We start from the raw sequence: 25,600 nt of genomic DNA, 5'->3' as shown, positions 1-25,600 counted from the left end.
AAAACCCTCTGGGGCTGAAATATTCCCAGTTTGATGATGGAGTGCTGTAATTCGGGTGGTATAAATTAGGAATTATGGATTGTGTAGCTGGATATTGGCTTTTAATACACGAATCCTGTGGTAGCAGCTGCTCCTGCTCATCTGGTCCCCCTCAGAAGAGGCACCAGTGATACCCACAGTGATATCCACAGTGATAGCAACATAACAAACACACCAGCTGCTCCAAAGAACTGCCACAGAGACATTTCTTGACATCCTGTTAAGAAACTGATTTAAATATCTGGGTTTATCTGCATAAGGAGCAGAGATAACCTTCCAGATTCATTGCTTTGATGGGAAGCTGCGGGGAAGGGAAATAAATTTACAATTCAGGTGATAAAACAGTCTGCGAGGATTGGAGAAATACATTTTTTCCTTCTGAAAAAATAAGACTTTGTAGGAGTTCAGTGGGGCTGACAGGAGCAATCCTGATCCAAGGTAGCAAGGGCAAATAGGGAATGCTGCTAAATCCTGCAGGAACAGCCCATATGTGCCACTGGTTTGGGGCACTTTGAGGCATTAAAAAGAATTATTAGGATTGGAAAAGAATGTTCAGAAGAGTTTGTATCCAGTCTTTGATCCATCACCACCTTTCCAAGAGATTGTGTCCAGTCTTGGATCCATCACCACCTTTCCAAGAGATTGTGTCCAGTCTTGGATCCATCACCACCTTTCCAAGCAGATCTGAAGGGAGGTTTGGATCCCCAGCCCCAGGGAATTCCTGGAGGTGGCACTTGGAGCTCTGGGCTGGGGACAAGGTGGGGACTCAACGGGCTGGGAGGGCTTTTCCACCCTAAACTCTGTGCATTTCTTACCCTCTTTGGGATGCACAGCCCCACCTGCACACCTGAGCTGTTGGAACAACAGCCTAGCTCATTTTGGAGTGTGGCTGCTGCTAGTTCACTTTTTGAAAAGTAGACCAGTGCTGATTTCCATATTCCATTCTAAATAAATCCCTTGCCAAAAATATCAGCCATTGGCCTCTGCTGAGAGGGTGACCTGGAGCTTTGCTTCAGAGAGAACGTGCCTTCTTCTTGGCATTTGGAAAACAATTCCTGCTTTCCAGCAGGGTATTAATAATTTCTTACTCGTGTTGAAGTGATGTAAGATGAAAAATTAATGTGGATGCTGCTTTCTTTTCTGGATGCTGCAAGCTGCTGGTGCCTGTGATGGGTATGGTCTGAAATGAAGTCAGGGTTTCCTTCTGAGCTCTAATTTCCTTCCAAAGTGAGGAACAGAAAACTGACACTGTAAATACTTTTAAGTGGTTCAGACTGTTGATGTTTGTTTCTTTATCAGCCTTGTTAACAGAAAAGGGAAAGTGCTTTGATGTGGTCAGAAAGTTTGGTTGTGGAAATTCACATGTTTTGCTTTAGTGACTAAAACATGGGCTGGAAAGGGAAATATTTGGGCATTTTTGCACATTATTTTTTTACATGGCATAAGTTTCTCTCATCCACTCTGCCCCATCTATCCACAGAGCTAAATAATGAATATTTCTTCAGGGAAGGCATAAAGCTTTTTGGGGATCCTTGAAGCACTTCTATTAAATGATAAACACACCAAAGATCTTTTTAAATACTGGCTTGTGCTGAAGCCAGATTGTGTTTAAAGGCTCAGTCCTGGGATGGATGGCTTGCTAGAGTGGATTTGGCTTTGGAGCCATTTGGAGAGTCCCTTTGTTCCACCACCCTTCCTTCCAACTCAGAAAAAAAAATAATTTATCACTGGGTTTATGATCACTGCTCTGTGTGGGAAGGATGGGATCTCCAGGGAGGAGTTATTGGAGGCTGTGAGGATCTGAGCCTCGGCTGGAGTGAGGATAAATCAATTTTTAATAAATCTGGGTGCAGTCTGGGGCAGAGTGGGGAGCAGGGAGAGGAGTGGGCTGCTGGATTTGCAGTGGGCTGAGGGAAGTGCCTTTAACCTGCTTCCATAATTGATGGCTGGGGACAAGGAGAGGGCCCTGTGGGACAAATCAGCATCCATTGAGTGGATGCAAACAGATGTGAGCTAAAGTGGAATGGAAAAAAAAAGATATCCACTGACCCAAATTTCTTGCAGTGTGTCCTGTTCTGTCTGGCTGAAAATGTCATGCTCTGGCCGCTAATCCTTAATAAGGAAACAATTCCTCGTTGGAGTGTTTTCCCACATGTTTTTAGAATTTTAGCATGTACAGGGTTTAATGCACAGCCCCATTGCTTGAGGCTGCCCCAGCACCATCTTCCAGGCTTGCTCAGCTGAGCCTTGGACTGGGAAAGGCTGGGCTGTGCCAGGAAACTCGGTGTTTTGTAAACACTGGGGCTTGCAGCTCTGCAGTCTGCTAAATGGTCAGCGCTGCTTTGAAAAGCAAATGGAAGCAGTCCCATGGAAGCAATCCCCTGGAAACAAAAAGCAATAAATGCTTGTGGTCACTTGAAAGGATTTAAGAGTTTATTATTGTTGTGTTGTGCGTGGGACGCGAGGAGCGGCTGGAGTCGGTGGCTGTGGGCCATGCAATTGTCATTTGCTACTTTTAATTAGGAGCTGACTTTGTTTCTGTGCAAATGTAGGAGGCCAGCAGGGTGGGAGGGATGGAGCAGCTCTGCTGGGATTGTTCAGCTGCAGAGGAGAGGCTTTGGGGTGACACAATTGTCTGAGGGAGCTGCAGATGCAGACAAAGGAAAAGATGGAGAGAGAGGATTTCCAAGGGATGGAGGGACAGGACACTGGGAATGGCTTCACACTGACAGGGAATAGGTTTAGGTGGATATTGGGAAGAAATTCTTGGCTGTGGCCCCATCCCTGGCAGTGTCCAAGGGAAGTTTGGGCAGGGTTGGAGCACCCTGGGGTGGTGGGAAGTGTCCCTGCCATGGCAGGGGTGGAATTAAATGATCTTTAGGGTTCCTTCCAACCCAACCCATTCTCCCATGTCTTTAATCCACAGAAAGCTCATTCCTCTGCACAGCTGGCACTGTCAGCTCACCAGCAGGAATCCTTTTCAAACTCCTCTTTTCCACGATTTACACTTCAGGTTCATGGACGTGTCTGTCAGCCTGAGCCAGCAAAGGAAGCTGATCCTTCTTTGCTCTTATGGGGTCAGATTGAATAAAGGCTTAACCTCCTGTTGGGGGTTTTGGTCTCCTTAAAACCTCTATGAACTTGGAATCTCCTGCTGCAGCAACAGGCACTGATGGGGATGAGAGCAGGGAGTTTTAATCTGTCAAATTTATACCTGTGTGATAACCTCAAAGTGGCTATCACACCAAAATAGCTGTAGTTCAAGGGAAACAAATGGGGTTGTGTTTATTGAGAAGGAGTAAAATGCTCTTTAAACCTTGATGGATTCCTGGATTTCCAGGGGAAATCAGCAAGCAGGAGGATGCATTTGCACAGAAACAAAGTCAGCTCCTAATTAAAAGTAGCAAATAACAATTGCATGGCCCACATCCATATCACCTCCCTTCTCCTGAGCTCCACAGTCCTTTGACCTCTTGGGGAAATTGAGGAGACTCTGAGTCTGGTTTTGACCATGCAAGACTGGTAAAAACATAAATATCTCAAGAAATGAAGATCTGAACCGTGAGCAGGATATGAATAACACCCCTCTCACTGCATCACCTGGGAGGGGATGAACAAAAAGGACCAGGCTTGAAAATTCAGCTCTGGGGATGCCTTGGGAAGGCTGAGCTGGAACAGAGACCAGACAGAGCTGAAGAATAAAGCAGGGATTTATGGAAAGGATCTCCTCCATGGATGCACCTTGGGCAGCACCAGAGCCCAGCCAGGGCTGCACCCAAGATGAACCAAAATGGTCAAAAAATGAACCCAAGATGAACCAAAATGGCCCCAAAATGCACGGCCGGGCACGGGCTCTGTCCCTGGGATCAGCTCTGCTCCATTTGCACCTTGCAGTTCATTGTCCCATTCCAGCTTTAGCCCAGGCAGTCCCACCCTGCTTGTTTTTCTCTCTCCAGCCCACGGGGTTTGTGCTCCTGGGCTGAGATTTGGGTCATTTGTCCTTGGTGCCCAGCTGGAGCAGGAATTGTTTTGTGTCCCTGCTCTGTGCACAGAGCTCAGCATCCCCTGATGTGAGCCCAGACCCAAACACTAAAGCAGCACAGAATGTGAAAAATAGAAAAGTTAAAACTCTAAACAAAGCAACCAAAGGGAATTTTGTGGTGTTATTTTGATGATTTCCTTTTTGCTTTGTCCCCACAGTGGCTCTTGGTCGTAACCAGCCCCTGAAGAAGGAGAAGCCCAAATGGAAGAGCGATTACCCCATGACGGACGGGCAGCTGCGCAGTAAGAGGGATGAATTTTGGGACACAGCCCCGGCCTTTGAGGGCAGGAAGGAGATTTGGGATGCCCTCAAGGCTGCTGCCCACGCCTTTGAGAGCAACGACCACGAACTGGCACAAGCAATCATTGATGGTGCAAACATAACACTACCCCATGGTAGGTGCAGCTCGCAGGACGTGGCTTCTCCAGAGGGTGACAGGTTAAAATCCTGGTGGTTTTACCCCAAAAATCAGTGGTGGAATGGTTTAAAATATCTGGGTTTTATTGTGAGTATGCTCCTGTTCACAGTTTCCAAGCAAAATGGTGTTAATATATAGAAGGACCAAAAAAAAAATCTGTTTTGTTTGGTAGTTGCTGCAGTGGAATGGGTGATGTGGTCCATGGGAATACTCAGCTTGGGTCTGGTCTTTCCAGGCAGCACTTGGGACTTTCTGTAATCTCTTGAAACACCTGGATGCTCCAAGGCACCATTTTCATAACTTTTTCCCCAGCTTCTCTTTGTAAGGAAGTAGATTATTTTTCCCTCCTGATTTTATGAGTTTCTTTGGCACTTGAACTGATGGGGTTTTTTTAAACTTTCTCTTCTGAAGAGCTTGAAAAAATTTCCCCAAAATTTGGGGCTGGCAATCTGCTGTTAGATCCTGTGTGAGATAAACTGCAAGGTCTTATTTTGGGTACTTTCCACTTTGTTTTGTTATTCTGAATCTTGCTGGGTGGGATTTTTTTTTCCAAGTAATATTTCCCTTACTCCACAATTCTGGAATAAATCACTTGCCTGTATTCCTAACAGAAATACAGTGAGAGGGGCAGGCAAGAAGTTCCTGATCAAGTTGCCATTCGGATAAATGGAAATAATAACTCGGAAATTGCATTTTTGCAGACCTAAGGGAGTTGCTGCATTGTTTTTAGTTGCTAAAATAACAATTGTAGGTGCCAGGAAAATTCAATTTATACATGGGGAAGGTGGAATAAAATCCAGGTTACCTCTCACTGTGGTGTGTCCCTCACATCAGCCTGCAGCCCTCAAAAATTCTTTAATGTGAGAAAGTTCCTCTCTGGGAGGCTCTGAGTCTGTTTGACCATACCAAAGCCTGGTAAAAACATAATTATCTCAACAAATGAAAGTTTGGAGGCAGGAGCAGCGAGGGGGATATTATTTCTGTGATGAATTTGATGAGCCCCCATGAATGAGCTGTTCTGGCAGCACTGGGTTGTGCATTCAGCACTTGAGGGGAAAACACTCAATTTATGGCATCAAACCCTGCAAAGAAGGTGCTTGGCACACGGGGCTGTGCTGCCTCGTGTTAGAGTGGCACAGCAGCTGGCGGCTGGGAGGGGGGAGCTGGAGAAAGCCGAAGTTGAAGCGGTTTAATCCTGCCTGGAAGGCTCAGGGTGGCTTTGGGGGCACAGGGCAGTGCCTGGTGTGGCTCAGGAAAACAGGGGACGGCTCATGGGCAGTACAAGGCTCCCAGATTTGGAGAACAAATGGATGTGAGCTCTTAAATCTGTTTTTCCAGCAGTTTGCTTTGAGTCCTGCCCACTGCTAATTCTGCTTTTTAAGGCCCACATGCAGAATATTCAGAGTATCAGAGAAATAACTCAGAAATCAAAGCTGTACCAGGGGCTCTGCTGCCCAAGGCAGGCCTAGCTTGAGGCTGAATTCCAAAGACAGAGAATATTCAGAATTTTTACCCAGGATGTGGAGCTTACTGGGGATTTTTCTACCCACAGAATTGCATTATTTATTTTTATTCAGCTTTCTGACACGTTTGGGCATCAGCTGTTGGCAAAGTGTGACCTCCCCAGTCCAGAGAAAGCTGCTGCTCCTAGAAATCCAAATATTCCATTGGCAGTGCCATGGCTGAGGAGATTATGGATCAAATCCTCTCATTATTTTGGGAAAAATTGGGGAATGGGGGAAATAACTGTGAAGAAATCCAGCTGTGATGTCTGCAGCAGGATCCTGTGGAGGTTCCCCCTCACATCCTCACATTCCCCATGGAGCTGCTGGGCTCTGCAGGGCACCACTGGCACTGCTGAAATTCATCTTTTAGCCCTTTTTTTGGGGTTTTGTTGGGTGTGGGTTTTTGTTGTTTTTTTTTGTTTGTTTGTTTGTTTTTTTTTGTTGTTGTTTTTTGGTTTTTGTTTTGGTGGAGGTTTTTTTGGGTTTTTTGTTGTTGTTTTTGTTGTTTTTTGGGGTTTTTTTAGGTTGTTCTTTGTTTTGTTTTGGGGTATTTTTGTTGTGGGTTTTTTTTTTTTTTGTTTGTTGAGATTTTTTGTTTTGTTTTGGGGTTGGGATTTTTAGGGTTTTTAGTTGGTTTTTTGTAGTTTTTTGTTTGTTTGTTTTGTTGTTGTTTTTTGTTTTATTTTGTTTGTTTGGGGGTTTTTTTTGTTTGTTTGTTTTTGGGTTTTTTCTTCTAGATCTCTTTACCTGCCCAGGCTCTGTCTTCTATAAAAAAGTTTGGATGAAAATTAAGCTTCAGGCTGGGCCGGGGCAGGCTCAGGGTGGGCACAGCAGGAATTTCCCCATGGAAAGGGGGCTCAGGCACTGGAACTGCCCAGGGAGGTTTATATCCCCATCCCTGGAGATGCCCGTCTGTATTCCTGGTATAAATCTAAATATTTCCCCAAGAAAACCCAACATTTGTTGGATAAATTAATTTAAATCTATGGGAAAAACAGAGAAAGATTTCTCACTATTTTTTTTTCTTGTAAAATGCTGCAATGCCAGGGGATGTGGTGTTTCATTTATTATCTATATGTACAACAAGAGGCTTTTAAAAATAAAAACCCTACCCAAGCCCCACACCCACATCTGACTGTCCTTGTGTTCAAACCAGGGGTTCCTGAGAAAATAAAACCTTTCAGGAAGGAGAGGAGGGAGAGGAGGAGGCTGGGCAGTGAGGAAGGACTGAAAATCCAGATTTTGTACCCAGAGACTCGGCCTGAGCCGATGCTGCAAAAATAAAATTGCTTTTTTATGCCAGAATCCTACAGGATTCTGATCCTACAGGATTCTGATCCTACAGGAAAGGGAGGGGAAATAAAAATAAAAAAACCTCTTGTGAGGCTGTTTTCAGGCAGATGTGTCACTCCTCTGCTGTGAGGAAGACTCTCTCAGTGTAATTTTTCTAATGGATGCCTTTCCTGGCTTCTGCTGTTAAAAATAGCGTGTAAGAAGTATTAAATAAATAAATAAGCTTGTGGGATGGGCTTAGCACTTCTCATCTATCTTGGGTGACTCTGTGGGATGGGTTTAAAAATAGAAATAACGTTATCACCAATTTCTACTTCTTTTTTCTCCTCCTCCTGTCTTAAAGTAGCACGTCCTCCATATTTTATTAATGAGTCCATTTCAGTTTCATGCAGAAGAGTTTTCCCTACTTCTCAGCTATCAAACAGGAAATCTTGGAGCATGTAGTGTTTTAAAATAATCTTAATGTTGGGCTGAACTTGGCCTGCAAGTCATTAATATTAATTGTAATCTGGCAGGGGTTAAGTGGAGTGTTTAAATCCCAGGCTGGACACTTCATGAGCTGCAGCAGAGTTCCCAGGATATTGGGGTTAAATATCTCAGAAATTGCATCTTAGCAGCCCTTGCATTGTTTTGCTTGGTTGCTAAAATATAAATTGGAGATGGCAGAAAAACTCACTCAATTTATACAGGGGGAAGTTGTAGTGAAATGCAGGTTACCTTTAATAGGTAACCTGCATTTTATAAATAATATAAACACATAAAATTTACTAATATACTATACTATAATATACTGTACTATAATATACTGTACTATAATATACTATACTGTAATATAATATACTATAATATGATATGATATGATATGATATGATATAATATAATATAATATAATATAATATAATATAATATAATATAATATAATATAATATAATATAATATAATATAATATAATATAATATAATATAAATACATAAATAATATAAATACATAAAATTTACCAAAAAATACAATAAAAAATTACCAGAAAAAATACAATGAAATAAATTTTTCCCTTAAAGCCACTCCACCAGCAGCTTTGGGTTGTGGGTGTTTTTAACATTTATCACTTGTAGTCAATGTAAAAAATTGCCCTTTGCTATGTTGAAAACTCCCTTTTTTATTGATGTTGATGAAAATCTCCATTTATTGAGTCCATTTATTTTATTTTATGGTGATGGCAAGCTGAGCTGTCAGTGTGTGCACTCACAGCCCAGCAAGCCAAGCATTAGGATTGAAATGTGCACAGCAACTCAGAAATATCTGCCACAAAATGCTCTAAAGTGTAGGGGGCTTTTAACACTGCCCATTCCATGGATGGTTCCTGTAAATTAAAGAGCTCAGAAGTGGAACTCTGTCCTTCTGCAGAGCTTTTTGTGTGGTGGCAATGTTGGAGTTACCTCTGTACTGATGAATTTGTGATGGAGTCAGTCTGTACAGTGAATTTTGCTGCGGAACCTTTAGCATTTAAATTGAATCCCCTGTGAACTGCTGCCCTTAAAACCACCAGCTCCTTGTGGTTTTTCTTCCTCTTGTCCTTGAAAATTTCTCTATCCATTGCTGGGAATCAAAGCTGCGGGAATTGCTTGCTTGTCTGAAGAGGCTTTTTAATTATCATTCAAAATCACATTTTTGATGGATTATATTCTCTCCAAACATGTCAAACATTGCTGGACAATGTGTTTTTTCTGTGAGGATACCCAATACTCGCTCAGGTTTCTCTAATGCCCCTTTAAAATGATATTTTGGTGACTGTGGCTGTCTAATTTTAGATTCCAGCAGAGTTATGAAAGCTTTGGGAGGTCTGACTATCAAAGCCTGCCTGTCAATATGATCAGCAGCAGCACTGAGAGGAAAATGCAGCCCATGAAAGTTAAGCAAACTCTAAAATCTGTAGTGAACATCATAAAATTCACAGCTGAGCCTCCTGGTTTGTTGCTTTGGGGGTTTTTTTGACTAAACTCTGCTCAGGAGACAGCAGTTATTAGTTCCAGGGAAGCTTTTTCTGGTTTGTTTTTACTTCAGTTTAAAAAAAAACCCCAAAAGGCAAGGGATTAAAACCCAAAATTGCTGCTGTCTTGTGAGGAAGCAGACAAGCTGCTGCTGGCACTGAGGCTGTGTGTGCGTTAGGAGAGTGATTTTATTTTGCTTTTCCTTCTACACATCCACGTCTATTTTTAAGGGTTCTTGACGTCAGGTCCCCTCTGTAGGCTGGGAGGCTGAAATGGGGAAGTGAATGCTTTGGGAATTTCATAAATCTTGAATCCTTCCTGCCTCCCAGCGTCCAGCCATCCTCTGGGGAAGGGCTGGGAGCTGCATCCCAATTTTGGGGGTTCCAGCCCTGTCAGCAGCACAGGGCAGGGCCAGGGGTGAGCCAGATCACCCCAAAATCCAATTCCCAGCTCATCCTAAAATCCATTTCCAGAGTGGAGCAGCCCTACTCATCCCAAAATCCAATTCCCAGAGTTGGGGAGCCCAGCTCATCCTCAAATCCCATTTTTTGGGGGGTGTGGGAGCCCAGCTCATCCCAAAATCCAATTCCCAGAGTTGGAGAACCCAGCTAATCTCAAAATCCAGACTGCAGCTCATCCCAAAATCCATTTCCCAGAGTAGAGGATCCCAGCTCGTCCCAAAATCCGTTGCCCAGCTTGTCCCAAAATCCAATTCCCAGCTCATTCCAAAATCCCAGTTCCCAGCTCATCCCAAAATCCATTTCTCAGAGTTGGGGAGACCAGCTCATCCCCAAAACCCATTATTTTGGAGTGTGGGATCCCAGCTCATCCCCAAACCCGTTTCCCAGCTCATCCCCAAACCCCTTTCCTGGAGCAGCTCTGGCTGCTCACAAAGTGCCTCCTTTGAGGAGCAATCCCCCAGTCTCTGCCTCTTTCAGTGCCCAGGCACAGGAGTTGATTTTCCATCCACAGGAGGGATCCTCAGCTGCAGGCTGAGTGCTGGGTTTGGGATTTCCCTGCTCCAGCCTCCCTCAGCCTGCTCCCTCTGCTGCCCCTTATTTTGGTGTTTTTTGGCATTTTCTGTGTCCATCACACCTGGGAAAATGGCATTTTCCCCTTGGGAATGGCCATGGTTCTAGTGAAGGATGTGCTTTGTTGTTGCGTCTCCAAATTCCTCCTGACCTTGAAAATGAATCACTTTCCTCACAGCCTCATCCAATGAAGATGCTGCTTTCCATCATTTCTGCAGTGATTAATATTTCTAAAATAGATCACAACATCCTTTCTGAGGGATGCTGAATTCCCAATGTTTTCTTCAAGTGGAAGGAAAATGAATCAAACCCTCAGGATGTAAAGCAATTGTGGCTGGCTGGAATATTTATTTATATATCTAAGTGCAGGTTAGAAACTCTCAAAACCCTTCAAATAAAAACCCCACTTAGGGCTCCATCCTACGGTTGTTTTCCTTAAATATCCTTAAATTTCCTTAAATATCTTTAACTTCTGCTGTTGTGTTTTGAAAGGTTTTTTGAGCAGCTTTGTCAACAGAATTCTTGGGCTCCTCTGAGTCTCTTCCTCTGCAGCCCTTGCCTCTCTGTTTCCTGCCTTTGGTTTCAGTTTGTCTTTCTGCTGTGGGGAGGATGACTGTGCAGCACTTTTCAGAAATGATGTTTTAGGAGTTTTTTTAACCATTAATGTGTGACCAGAAAATTGCAGCTAATTCCTTTAAGGGGAAAAAAAAAAACAAAAAACAAAAAACACCACAAAAAACCAAACCGAACACAAAAAAAAGAAAAACAACACCAAAAAAACCCCTAAACAACAAACAAATCAACAAACCCAAATTGGCCACAAGATGCTCAAAATAAACCCAGATTTGTGCCAAAAGAAGGTCTCCAATTCCTCATGGGGGAAACTGCTTGTTGGTCATGGTGCTGCAGATGTTCCAGACAGGAGTGTCTGCTGCAGGTGAAAAACATTGCTGTGCTATCTGATGGTGCTCAGGACATGATGCCTGCTTTATTAAATATTCCCCAGTAATATTCAGGACATGGTGCTTTATTAAATATTCCCCAGGTGTGGACATTTCCTCCATTACTGGCTGCTTGCAGTGGAGGGGCTGAGCATCAGCTTCATCTGCCTTGCTGTCTGCTTGGGGAATGAGAAAAAGAAAGATGAACTGTTTAAAATATGAGTGGGAAATGAAGTTTGAAATGGGTTTTTCCCCTGAAGATTGCAGTGAGAGCCTTCCCTGGTGATCTTTGCTGCCTTCTAGAATTGTGGTTTGCAGTGGATTTGGTGTTCCTGGAGGGATTGGTGCCCTCAGGTTGGTAAATGGGGGGCTCAGCCAGACCTAAAGGTATTTTATTTTGATATTTTAGTAACTTATTTTGATACTTTAATTGCTAGGAAAACTCAATTTATACATGGGGAAGGTGGAATAAAATCCAGGTTACCTCTCACTGTGGTGCCTCCCTCACATCAGCCTGCAGCCCTCAAAAATTGTCTTTAATGTGGGAAAGTTCCTCTCTGTGAGGCTCTGAGTCTGTTTGACCATACCAAAGCCTGGTAAAAACATAATTATCTCAACAAATGAAAGTTTGGAGGCAGGAGCAGCGAGGGGGATATTATTTCTGTAATGAATTTGATGAGCCCCCCTGAATGAGCTGTTTTGGCAGCACTGGGTTGTGCATTCAGCACTTGAGGGGAAAACACTCAATTTATGGCATCAAACCCTGCAAGAAGGTGTTTGGCACATTGCTAAAATATCAATTTCTTGGGTGTCCCACCTGATTCTGGCTTCTAGCTCATCCCACTCCTCCTCCTCCATCAGCTCCACTTGATTGTGGCCAAAACCTTTGGCATCTTCTGCTGCTTTGGCTTCAGGAATTTTAGTAGTAGTAGTAGTAGTAGTAGTAGTAATAATAATAATAATAATAATAATAATAATAATAATAATAATAATAATAATAATAATAATAATAATAATAATAATAATAATAATAATTTATTTTCTATTATTATTCGAATTTTCTCCAAAACCAAGGCAGAAGTGTGTGAGCCCCAGAAAGTTTCTCCCTTGAACCTTTTAGGGGCAGGTAATGGTGAGGAAATCCTGCCTGAGGTGTCACAGGGAACATGGGCAGCGCTCATGAGGTTTTTCAGTATTTTTAAATATTCCACAACCTCCTTCAATAAATACCCAGCTGATAACTTGGAGTCATTCACTGGGTTTGTTACAAACAGCTTGACCTCTGGAAAAATCTGAATTTCAAAGGATTTTATGCACCTAGAGCTGGGAGCTGCTTTTTGCTGACAGTTAACATTGAGAAAGTCATCACTGAGAAAAAAACTTTCATTTTTTTTGCAGAGCCCAGCCCAGAGCAAGCAATGCTTGGTTTGTAGCTCTTTTGCAAAGAAAACCTGCAGCAAAATGAACTCTGAGTTCCCACCTGTGTTTTGATTCCTTGAAGCTGCACAGGAACAAAGAAACCTCTGAGGTGCTTTTAATAATTCCTGTGTGATCAAGGAAGGTTTTGATGGAAGGTCACAGGTACAGCAAGGCCTTGGATTTTTAACCTTTTTGGGCTCTCACCATCTGTGCAGCCTCTGCTCGGGGCACATCCAGGGCGTGAGGCAGCACCAACATTCACTCTTCCACCTTTGTGCTTAATCAATCATTTTCTCTTGTTTTTTATTTTAAATAAGGGACACTAATTTTATTTTATTTTATTTTATTTTATTTTATTTTATTTTATTTTATTTTATTTTTTATTTTAATTATATTTTTATTTTATTTTATTTTTATTTTATTTCAATTTCAATTTATTTTTATTTTATTTTAAATTTTATTTTATATGTTATTTTATGTTTTGTTATTTTTAATTTTATTTTTTATTTAATTTTTAATTTTATTTTTATTTAATTTCATGCATTTTTATTATTTTATTTTATGTTATTTTATGTTATGTTATTTTTAATGTTATTTTTATTTATTTTATTTATATTTTACTTTTATTATATTTATATTTATATTTTTAAAATTTTGTTTACATTTATTTTATTTTAATGTAATTTTATTTTATTTTTATTTTATTTATTTTTATTATTTTAATTTATGTGTTATTTTATGTTATGTTATGTTATTTTTAATTTTAATTTTATTTATTTAATTTTTATTTTAGTTTTACTTTATTTAAATTTTTATTCATTTTAATTTAATTTATTTTTAATTTTTTATTTTATTTTAAAATTTTTTTTAAAATTTATTTTATTTTATTTTTTTATTTATTTGATTTTGTTTTAAAGAAGGGCCTCTGCTCTGAAAGAACAGCACCATGGAGGTGAGGAGCAAATAAAGAACTCTCAGATCTTCTGTAACCTCCTTTAATCCCCTCCACCCGCACAGCCTGAGCCAGCCTTGTGCTGGAGTTTTATTTTCGGCTGTGGGCGCTGCTGTGGGATCCTGTCAGGCTGCGTGACCTCCCTTGCACATTTTTGCTGCTGATCCGTGGAGACTGAGCGTGGAAATGGGGGAGTGCAGGCTCGGGGCAGGGCAGCAGGGGCTGCAGGGAGGTGGCAGCAGGAGGAGCAGAGGTGCAGAGCAAACCTTGGTCCTTGTCTGGGTCATTCTGGGCTCGTGCTGCCTTCAGAGGCTGGCCAGTGTTAGAGGAGTAAAGGATTATTGTGACACCCTTATTAAAGGATTCACCTTATGGCTCCATCCTGCAGTTGTTTTCCTTAAAGGTATTTAACTTCTGCTCTTGTGTTTTGAAAAGTTTTTTGAGGAGCTTTGTCAACAGAGTTCTTGGGCTCTTCTGGAGTCTCTTCCCCTGCAGCCCTCGCCTCTCTGTTTCCTGCCTTTGGTTTCAGTTTGTCTTTGCTGGTGTGGGGAGGATGACTGTGCAGCACTTTTCAGAAATGCCTTCAGAGGCTGCCTGGAGCAGAGTTAAATGAATAAATAGGTTTTTATGAAAAGCCCTTCACAGGACACACCTTGGGCAGTGCCAGAGCCCGGCCGTGGCTCCACCCCAGATGGATCCTGGCCACGAGTTCTCGCACTTTGATAAGTTTGGGTCCATTTCCATGCTGGGGTGTCCAATCCCAGCTCCAGGTGATGCAGTCCCACCCTCCCAGGTTGCTCCCCTCCATTCCCTGTTGTTTGCACTTCTGGGGCTGAAGCTGCAGCGGTGTCCTTGGTTGTGGGGCTGGGAAAGGATTGTTCTGTGGGACTGAGCTGGGAGCAGAACTGCTGACACTTTATGTGGAGTGCAGAGTTATAACTAACACAGTACCGAGTCTGGAAAATATGAAAGCTCAAACTGAAGGCATCATTTGCCTTCTCTCCCTGTTGCACACAGGTGGGGAAGAGTTTTTCAGTTTGAGGAGTTTTCCACCTCTGGGAGACCACCCCACACTCCCATCAGAGCCAACATTTGTTGGGTGTTCAATCTGAGGGGTTGTCACTGCTGCTGCTTTACCTGGAGCTTTAACAAGTGCTCTGTCAGCCTGAATTTCCCTCCAAATCCATTTGGAGCTCAGATTAAACTCTCTGAAATCTCATTTTGAGCAGGGGATTGTTTAGAGGCTGAACTCCCTGCCTGGAGTGCACAGGAGGAGGAGCAGCTCCAGTGCTGTGCTGAGCAGTTGCTGATTGAACATCCCAACAAGTCCTGGTCAGTCTGTGCCTCCTCCTCTCTGCAATTCCCTGCAATGAGGTTGGAGCTGGGAGAGTTTGGTTTCTGCTCCAGGGAGCAGGGACAGGAGGAGAGGGAACAGCTCAGGCTGGGCCAGGGCAGCTCAGGGTGGGCACAGCAGGAATTTCCCCATGGAAAGGGGGCTCAGGGTGGGCACAGCAGGAATTTCCCCATGGGAAGGGGGCTCAGGGCAGGCTCAGGGTGGGCACAGCAGGAATTTCCCCATGGAAAGGGGGCTCAGGGCAGGCTCAGGGTGGGCACAGCAGGAATTTCCCCATGGAAAGGGGGCTCAGGGTGGGCACAGCAGGAATTTCCCCATGGGAAGGGGGCTCAGGGCAGGCTCAGGGTGGGCACAGCAGGAATTTCCCCATGGAAAGGGGGCTCAGGGTGGGCACAGCAGGAATTTCCCCATGGAAAGGGGGCTCAGGGTGGGCACAGCAGGAATTTCCCCATGGAAAGGGGGCTCAGGGCAGGCTCAGGGTGGGCACAGCAGGAATTTCCCCATGGAAAGGGGGCTCAGGGCAGGCTCAGGGTGGGCACAGCAGGAATTTCCCCATGGAAAAGGGGCTCAGGCACTGGAACTGCCCAGGGAGGGTTGGATCCCCATCCCTGGAGCGCCCAAGGAATTCCTGGTTGTGGCCCTTTGTAGACTTCCAGGGACACAATCTGTCAGTGTCAGTGGTTGGCAAGAAAAAGGAACTTTTTGCCATGTGAATAATGTGAGCCTCCCATTTGGTTTCCATTTGAACCATAGCAGTTCTGGGATTTGGGATGCTGAGTGCCAGCTGTTCACTCTGGATTTACAGGAACAGCAGACTGAAAAAATCAATGGTAACCAAGGCAGTGACAACCTGTGTAAATCTGAGTTCAGCCTCACCCTGAGCAGGTGACCTGGGGACTTCAAACACTGCCAGGGCAGTGGTGCAGCCACAGGTGGTGAGGATATTCTGCTTTATTCTTCTCCTCCAAAACCCTCCAGCCCCTTGAAGAAGCTGGATAATGCAGAACAGCAAATGTAAATGAAGAGGGTACACAGAGAAGCTCTTTTACCAACCATTTTATTTTTAAATTTTTATCTAAGAAGCCTGTCTAGACAGGCATTTATTTTCATGACATGCAAAGCAGAGTAGTAGATGAATACTTCATTAGTAAAATGACTTGTCATCTTTGAACCCTGATGGAATATCTCTTGGAAGCTGTTCCTTCCATGCAGTGTTAGATCCAAGTTTTACAGGGATATGGAAGTAGCAGTACATATGGTGTTGTTAACATGACAAGTACTGAGCATTAGTGCATAATTACTTTATTTATCAAAGCCAGTGAAGTGCACAGCCTGGAGGAATGTGAGCTCTGGTAGAGCTGTTCTAGGGAAGGATGAGGTTGTTTGTGGAAGTTGCACTGCTGGGAAATGTGGAGCTTTCTGGTGTAGGTCCCTTCTTCCCTGGTCTCCATCAGGTGAGGGAGGTGAGGTGACAGATCCCAGCTCCTCTGCAGGATTACACTGCTGCTGTTGGCATTAGTGTGGATTTCCAAGAGGAATTTTGGGGGATTTGGTTCCCTGAGCACCCTTTCCATCCCTGTCCCTCTGCTCTCCCCTCTCCAGCACATCAGGCACGGTGAGGGAGGCACAGCTGGGGCTGAAACCTGAACAAAAGTGCCTCATTTAGCTAGGGCAGAAATTCCTCTGCTTCAGAAGATTCTGTTAATTATCTTTCACCTTCAGCCTGGTTAATTAGTGCTAATGAGTGAAGTGATGCTGGTGCTGTGCTGTGAGAGGATCAGCAAGCCCAGAGATGCACATGGCACACGTGCAGCAGGCTTTGCCCAAAATTTGGGTTTGTGGGCACCTTAAAGCTCATCCAGTGCCACCCCCTGCCATAGCAGGGACACCCTCACTGTCCTGGGTTTTTCCAACCTGGCCCTGGACACTTCCAGGGATGGGGCAGCCACAATTTCTCAGGACAAGCTGCTCAGTGAGGAGCCTGCCCTGTGCTTAGTTTGGGGCAGGAAGGCTTGGATACACCTGAGGGACCTTTGGTTGCATTCTCCAGCTGGGAATTGCTCTTTAAAAGGATTGTTTTGGTATTACAGCATGAGGAAAGCTTCATTCTGTGGAGAGTGGCAGAGCCCTGGAGCAGCTGCCCGGGGGGGTTGTGGAATTCCCTCTCTGGGGACATCCCAGACCCACCTGGGCGTGTCCCTGTGTCACCTGCTCCAGGTGACCCTGCCTGGGAAGGGCTGGAATGGGTGATCTCCAGAGATCCCCTCTAACCCCAACCATTCTGTGACTGCAGGAAAAGCAGCTGGGTAGGATCCTTGAGGTTGGGAAGGGTGTCAGAGTCCCCTTATTTCCTCCTTTTTCCAATTTCAATTCCTGTGTGTGGGAATTTCAATTCACAAGTGGGAATGAGCTGCTCCTGCTCTCCAAGCAGCTCCTGGAGCCCTGGGATCTCCTGCTGCCTCTGGGAATTCTTCTCCAGCATGGAATGGAGCCAGACCAATAATGTTCCCATAATGGAAGAGCTGCTTTTCAGTGGATTTGAAATGAGAATTATTAAATGCTTAACACTCATTATGTGCAAAGCCATTCCTGCAGGAGCTGCAGAGGCACGATGGGGATGGGAACAGAGCACTCGTGCCCTGCCTCAGGATCCAAACTGCACCTTTGTCCTGGAGCTTTGTGCCAGTTCAAATCTGCAGAAATTGAATGTGGAAGGAGCACAGGAGGGGATTTATATGGGTGGTTTATTATCAAGTGTTTCGCCATCACCATTAATTCCTTATTGTTTTCTCCACACCGTGCAAGGCACTGACTTGCACAAGCATTCCCACAAATTTCCCTCTGGAAAAGGGGAAAGTCACTCTGGTACCAGCAGCTTTGGACACTTCCAGGGATGAGCTGAGCAGTTTCTGTTGGGATTAAGTCAGGAGGAGCTTTGTGGTGTGAATTCCTCCCAGTTTGGGCTGCCTGCAGGTGAGTGGAACACAGCACTGTGTGTGTGCTGCTGTCCCAGCCCTGCTCCACCTCTCCCACGTCCTCCTGATGCCAGCACTGGGATTATTTTCCTTCTAAAATCTTGTATTTCCCAGCTCAGACCTGGAATCAGCAGCTAATAACGATGAAGAGATAATTCAGCTTTTCTGCCTCATCACTGCTCTGCTGTAAGACCCAGAGACTTCTTTGTTTTCCTTCTGAATTTCAGGCATCAGTGATTTATATTGGGTCCAAATCAATACTCCACAGGTGAGAGCTCTGCTTTCCCCAATTTATTCAGCAATCCAGGCTCAGCTTGGCTTTGGAATGGAGATTTTCAGTCACAAAAACAACTGAACCAGCTGTTCCTTGGGCAAATGTGTTATACACAGACAGTCTCCTTAAATTAGCTGAGTCTCACTGCGCTGCTACATTTTGGGTTGTGTTGTCTTAATTTCTCTTCCTGCAGCAAATCTGGCTGAGAGAAGGGGGAAAATAAAATGGAAATCTGCTCAGTTCTTAAGTTTTGGGTGTTTCTGAGCAATGCTCCTCAAAATTGCTCTAAAACCTAAAGCAGAAAGCACTTTATAAGAGAAAACAAGAATTTTCCTGCTTTTTCTGGAGAGAATGGTGTGCAGTTTAAGGAGATGCCAAAATGCCATTTCAAATGCATTAAAACTTTTCATATTTTCAGGTGAGTGTGACCATATTTGCTTGATTTAATAACTCCTGCAAAAGTTGGCCTTCCTGTCATTGAGAGCTCTTAAATTGTTGGTCCTGCAGGAGGATAAGTGAATCCAAACTCTTAACTGCCTAGGGGTGGAAGCAGCATTTTAACCAGTCTTTTTTAGTGTTTCCCCTTCCAAATCCAGTGCAATATCCTCATAATCTTCATAAAACAAAGTTTTTGTAGCTGGCAAAGCAATTAATTTCAAAATGTTCCCGTTCCCTTATGCTTGATGATCACATCTGCTTATTTTTTTCCCTCTGAAATTCTCAAGCTGTCTCCTACCTGGACAACAACCAACAAGAAGCTCTGCCTTGGATCCTTCCAGAATCCCTCACCCTCCAAGCCCCCGTTAGCTCTGAAATATTAAAATAATCCCATCTGCTGTTGTTTTTTTTGCATTGTCTGCCACCCTTCCTTCCTTCCTGCTGCCTTCCTCCCAGATCCTGCCCCTTCCAGAGGTTTCTTGGGATGGTGCAGCAGGGAAAGCTCCAATCCTCGAGGCTTTGGCATCTGAACCTCTCTGGTTTGGGGAAGGGAAGGGAAATGAGGCTCAGCTGGGATGTGGGGTTGTTGTTCCCTGCAGCTCTGAGCATCGCTGTGCTGGAAGGACCCTGCTGCCTAAGGGACAGAAAAACCTAAAAAATATTTATTTCTCTCTTGTTTTCCACTCTCTCATGAAAACTTTATGGTCTTTTAGTGCCCCTTCCAGCTAAACGTGGTCCAAGCTGCTGTAACCTGCAGGAAGGATGAGAAATTTGATTTTCAGTTAGAAAAGCCCAGTTGGAATATTTGATTTCCTATGATTTTCAGTTAGAACAGCAATGTTAGGATGTGTTCACTGGTTGGGATATTTGATTTGTTATGATTTTCAGTTAGAACAGCAATGCTAGGATGTGTCCTCTAGTTGGGGTATTTGATTTCTTGTGATTTTCAGTTACAATAGCAATGTTAGGATGTGCTTTCTAGTTGGGATATTTTATTTCCTGTTATTTTCAGTTATAACAGCAATGATGTGTTCTCTAGTTGGGATATTTGATTTTTTTGTGATTTTCAGTTAGAACATCAATTTTAGGACATGTTCTCTACTTGGTGTATTTTATTTCCTGTGATTTTCAGTTAAAAAAGCCACGTTGGAATGTTTGGGGATTGGGACAGGGGACATTTCCACCAGGATGAATGGGAGACTGGGATTACTGGTGAGGTTTATAACCTGTTCTTACATTAATAACCTGTTCTTACATTAACAGTTTGGTAAAAACCATTTCTCAGTCTGGGATGGGCCTGTGGGGTTTTATTGGCAAGAGTTTTCCTCTGCTGTGTCTCTTTCTATTTATTTATTTTTATAGCTGCAGACCTCCAAGTTAGCTGCTGTTTGAGAGGATTTGTTTTAATATTGCTTGTCTGATGATGATTTAGGAATCCAGTGTTTATAGCATCAGCTTTGAGCCATGTTAGTTCAGCTGGGCAGCCAGATAAATGATGAAGGAATTCCTCAGCAAGCTCCCCATGTTATTTAAAATTAACTCTTTGAGGAGCTCTTCTAAAGCTGATGAATTCTTTTAAAAGAAATGGATTTTAAAGACATTTTAGCTACATTGAAAGGCTGTTGAGGTTTGGATTTTGGCTTGTTTTTAGCAGCAAATTTGTTTCTATGTCTGGAATTTAGTCCTGTGACATTCAGCAAATAGATGAGGAGTGAAATGAGTTTTGAAAAACAAAACTGAGGTGTGGGAACTCCAGGCTTGGGTCTGTAAATGGCAGAGAACCATAAAAGGGTTTGGGTCCAACACAGCTTTGATAAACGTTGGTTTGCTCTGAAATTCATTAGTGGTAAAACACTGTAATGAGTTGATGTAATTAGATCATTTTATTTCCTTTGGTTTTGTTCTCTGATAAATCTCCGGGCACAGATGCCTGTACAAACAGAAAGCTTAAACCATTGATCTTTTGAATGATTTCCTCTGTGTGTTTTTGCAAACACAAATTATCCTTAAAAAAAGAGGATTTCTATCCAAAAGACTTCCAGAAGATGTTGCTGTTACACTGGGCTGGGTGACACCACATATATCCCTGAGTTAGAATTTTATATTGGGGTCATTTTGCTGATCAGACAGCAAAGTTTAAGACAACTCAGTGTCAGCATGAAAAAAAACTCCAAATAAAAACCCCTTTAATTTCTAAGGAAGCACTTGGCTCTTGTGTGCAGAACAGAGTCAAAGAGGTTTTTAATATTCTGTAGCTCAAGGACTTGGCTCCTCTTCGAGCATTCCCAGCTCCACAAGGATGGGGAATTTGGCAAGCGACAGAAATGTGGAAATTGGTTCTACAGGTGAATTCAGACCAGGGAGGGAGGCTTTAACCACAGTGAGAAGGGATTCCTGCTTTTGGGATGCAGCTTCCTCAGTTTCCCAGGCTCTGCTTTCAGCCTTCTCTGCCTTGATTTGTTAAAATGTGCTGGTGCTTTTCTAGAGTGGCACTGGAAATCTATTTTAAAAAGTAAAATCTTTATTTTATGAAGTTACACTGTGAAAAACTCAGCCTGTATTTTGTAATTCAGCATGTGATAGAATTCTTGAGCACCCAGGTTGTCCAGATGACCCCAAGGGAGTTTAGGGAAATAAAAATCACGCCAGGGTTTGAATGTGGGCTCAGAGGTGCTGTGGAAACCCAGAATCTGGGCTGGGTGTTGTTCTGTGGTGCTGATGGAGCCACAGACCTGGGTGGCCGTGTTTGTTTGTCCTGGCAGTGCTCACTAAAACACCAGGCCTGCAAGAACCATCCCAGCAATTTGGGGATGTTTGAGAGGTTACAAAATCCTCCTTTCACGGGGCCCTCCTGCATTTTCACAGCTCGGGCTCAGCCTGCTGGAATTGCTCCAAGTGGCATTTTTGTGTCCTGAACCTTGGCCCTGCTGCTGAAATGAGACCTGGGGGCACATCCTCATCCCTCGTGCATGCCTGGGGACTTTATCCTGGTTTAGCTGGGGTGTTTGGCTTTTAGGGGGTGCTTGCTTTTATCTCAATACTCCAAGTTTCAAACAAGGTGGGGCACTGATGATTTTTGTCTTCGTGCAAACAAAGTCAGGCATTGATGATTTTTTGTCTGGTCCTTTAAAGCCTGAATTCCAACCTCACCTCTTGGGTGGTTGAAGAGCAGGGTAAAACTTCCCAGAGTGACCAGTGCAGTGTGAGATGCGCCAGCAATTCCCATTCATTCCCAGAATGACCACTGCAGTGTGAGATGTGCAGTGAGGAATTCTCACTCATTCCCAGAGGGACAGAGTGACCACTGCAGTGTGAAATGTGCAGTGTGGAATTCCCACTCATTCCCAGAGGGACAGAGTGACCACTGCAGTGTGAGATGTGCCAGGAATGCCCAGTGACCACTGCCGTGTGAGATGTGCAGTGAGGAATTCCTGCTCATTCCCAGAGTGACCACTGCAGTGTGAAACATGGCAGGAATTCCCACTGCAGTGAGATCTGCCGGTGAGATGTGCAGTGTGGAATTGCCACTCATTCCTAGAGTGACCATTACAGTGTGAGATGTACCAGCAACTCCCAGAGTGACCAGTGCAGTGTGAAACATGCCAGGAATCCCCAGAGTGACCATTGCAGTGTGAAAGGTGCAGTGTGAAATTCCCACTCATTCCCAGAGTGACAGAGTGACCCCTGCAGTGTGAGATGTGCCAGCAATTCCTGCTCATTCCCAGAGTGACCCCTGCAGTGTGAGATGGGCCAGGAATGCCCAGAGTGACCAGTGCAGTGTGAGATGTGCCAGGAATTCCTGCTCATTCCCAGAGTGACCCCTGCAGTGTGAAATGTGCAGTGTGGAATTCTCACTCATTCCCAGAGTGACCAGTGCAGTGTGAGATGTGCCAGCAGTTCCCAGAGTGACCCCTGCAGTGTCCCTGACCCCTGCAGAGTGACATGTGCCAGCAATCCCCGCTCACTGTCCCCTTTCTCTCCCCAAGGTGCTCTTACCGAGTGTTACGATGAACTGGGCAACCGCTACCAGCTGCCCGTCTACTGCCTCGCCCCTCCCATCAACATGATCGAGGAGAAGGGTGACCTGGAGACTCTGGACATCCCCGAGCCCCCTCCCAACTCGGGGCACGAGTGCCAGCTGCGCCTGCGCCTGTCCACGGGCAAGGACCTGCGGCTGCTGGTGCGCAGCATGGACACCGTGTACCACATGAAGCGGCGGCTGCACGCCGTGGAGGGAGTGGAGCCGGGCAGCCAGCGCTGGTTCTTCTCTGGGAGACCCCTGGCAGACAAAATGAAACTGGAGGAGCTGAAAATCCCAAAGGATTACGTGGTGCAAGTCATTGTGAGCCAGCCCTTAGCAAACCCCACCCCGGTGGAGAACTGAGCGCTGCTCTCGTTTGGTTTTTCTCTGCTGCGTCTCTGCTCTGGGGTTTGGTTTTGTCTGCCCTCTCTTCTTTTTTTTTGGGGTTGTGCTGCTCGTGGATGGGTTGCAAGGAATGACCAGCAAAAAAAAAAAAAAAAATTCCATCTGTGATGGAGATCTGCAAAAATGTAAAAATATGACCTGGCCTCTGGGGTTTGCCCGATCTCGTATTGAACACGACAGCAACGGGGCAGGGCAAAGAAAGGGGAGGGAGAAGAGGGAGGGAAGAGATTGTTCTTCATTCATGCAGATATGTCATGGTCCTGGAACTGTCAGTGGTATCCTGACCCACGAGGCTGGAGCAACAGAGAGCACTTTTATTTAAAAACCCAACTTGAGACGGAATCAATGTTTCCAGTTCATATCAGCAGCACACACAGTTCCTGCAGGAAGGAGCTCACGGGGATCCCTGGGGTGTGCCCGGGCTCTGATGAGGCACAGCCAGCCCTGGGCAGTGCAGCTGGGCTGGGCTTTGCTCTCTGGCAGCTCCTGGTGATGCTCAGAGGCAGCAATTGTACATTCCAAGGTGGCAGTGCAGCCACTGCCCCAGGCAATAACGCCCTGGCTGCTCTGTACTGTAACTCACCTGCTCCAGCCCTGGCTCAGCCCCAGCCCCTGCCTCGTGGGCACCTGAGTCTGTGCCTGCTGAACTCCTGTCCTCAGATGCCAGAGGCTGTGCTGGGTGAGTGCTGCTCTGTGATCACAGCACACCTGGGCCAGGTGGCCCTGCTGTCCCTGGATTGCCGCTCCCCTGGGAGCCTCCGGGCTTGCAGATGCTGGGGAAGCAGCAGCAGCACACAGCTCCCAGCTCTTGGGGTGTCCCTGGGAGCCAGCCCTGGAGCTGGGGGGGCTCTCCAGCACAGCCTGGTGGCCTCAGCAGCACAGGGAGTGTCCCCAGGCAGTGCTGGCCCTGCAGAATGTACCAGGGGCCCTGCAGCAGGTGACAAACCCTTCTGTAGTCTCACAGACCACACTGGGCTCATGGGGTGCAGTTTGTGCCCACTGGAGCTGCTCTGCCCCCCTGCCTTTGCTGGACATCAAGGCCCTGCTCTTTTAATCATCATTTTTCTGTTTGCTCGGGGTTTAAGCCATCATTGAAATCACTTCTTCCAAAGTCAGATGTGCTCTTAACATGGGAATAGCAGATTATTTTTTTTCCTGGTTTCTGTCTTCCCTCTGTGAATTGAGTGAAGCTGGGGGATTCCCTTGACAATTTTAAACTTCTGCTCCTTCAGTAATTCCATAGAAATCGAATTTCTGGCACTCAGAAACTCCAAGGGAGTTCTTGTACCAGGGAGATCCCAGCAGATGGAAGCAGAATTTCATTGATGGTTGGGAAACAGAGCCACATCTTCTTTGCATTTCCCACCCCACCCCACTACAGCTTTTCTTGGTCCTCATTTTGTACCAAACCTGAGGGTTCCTGACAGCTCCACTGGCCCCACTTGGCCCAGGATGCCTGAAATGCAGAGCTGGAGGAAGGAAAACGAATTCTCTGTTCTCATAATCACCAAAGTGACTTGCTTTGTTTTTCTCTTTTTTCTTCTTTTTTTTTTTTCCTTTATTTTTAAAGGTGAAAGTGAGCTGATCAATACTAACCTAGAACAAGTTTTCTATTGTGGAGTTTTTTTAAAGCAGATTTGCTTTACTGTACTTGAGGTTTTTTGCAGCCAAATCTTTTGCATTCCAGGGGAGGGGGAAATATTTGCTACATAAACAAGTCGAAAAAATCTCTCTTGGGTTTTCTCTGGGCAAAGGATGGGCTCATGCCAGGAAGACACTACTTGTCTTATAAGGCATAATTTATATGTCTGGATAAATGCTCTTTGTGGTGTCATTTCCCTGCAGTCCCTCCTGGAAAGGGGGGAAAATTCTGATGGATTAAGGAGGAGCAAACCTGGAGCTGTAAACACTAAAACACCACTTTTTTTTTTTTTTTAATTTTTTCTAGAATCCTTTTTTTAATATTATTTTTTCTATTTTCATTCAGGCAATTTGTCACCAGGTGCTGGTTTTGAGCTTTTGGGGCTGGGATTGCTCCTTCCTTGCCCCCTGTGAGCTGGAAAAGGCTCAGTTTGTGTCGCTGTTCCACAGGATCATGGTTTATATTCATTGCTTTTGTGACAGGGAGGAAAGGTGATGCTCTGAAGGCCGGGTTCTGAGTAGAACAGAGATTTTGTTCATGAAAATTCTCTTTAACAGCCTCCCCCTCCTTAATCACATATCAAAACCTGAAAGAATTCAATGGTGAAATGCTTTTAGAGGTGACAGTGAAGAGTTTGACCCTCTCTGTATAAAGTGGCAGCACTACTGAGCACACACCCTGCAGAAACACAATTTTACAGGATTTCTATTAGGAAAGAACTTAAAAATCTCAAAATATCTGTTAAAAATATCAGCAACAAGCTCTAAAGGCACATGGCTGACAGGGCCACCGATAGAACTGGAAATTGTGACACAACAGAGAACATCTGTGTCTCAAATGATTGAGTTTGCCCTAAAAGTTGG

At 44.6% G+C, this 25,600-nt stretch overlaps 1 protein-coding gene across 1 annotated transcript in view; it reads left to right on the top strand.

The window, feature by feature from the left end:
* Positions 1 to 23,186, top strand: part of UBTD2 (ubiquitin domain containing 2) — a 42,640-nt gene extending 19,454 nt beyond the window's left edge. The window contains exons 2-3 of the mRNA XM_063169054.1: positions 4,240 to 4,476; positions 22,656 to 23,186. Of these exons, the coding sequence (XP_063025124.1) occupies positions 4,240 to 4,476; positions 22,656 to 23,053 (635 nt within the window). The 3' untranslated portion in view covers positions 23,054 to 23,186. The remainder of the gene's footprint in view (positions 1 to 4,239; positions 4,477 to 22,655) is intronic.
* Positions 23,187 to 25,600: the final 2,414 nt, after the last annotated feature.

Source organism: Melospiza melodia, chromosome 14 (genome assembly GCF_035770615.1).
Source record: "Melospiza melodia melodia isolate bMelMel2 chromosome 14, bMelMel2.pri, whole genome shotgun sequence".
Taxonomy (NCBI): domain Eukaryota; kingdom Metazoa; phylum Chordata; class Aves; order Passeriformes; family Passerellidae; genus Melospiza; species Melospiza melodia.
The sequence above is the reverse complement of the archived record's forward strand: the minus strand, read 5'-3'. Positions and strand labels throughout refer to the sequence as shown.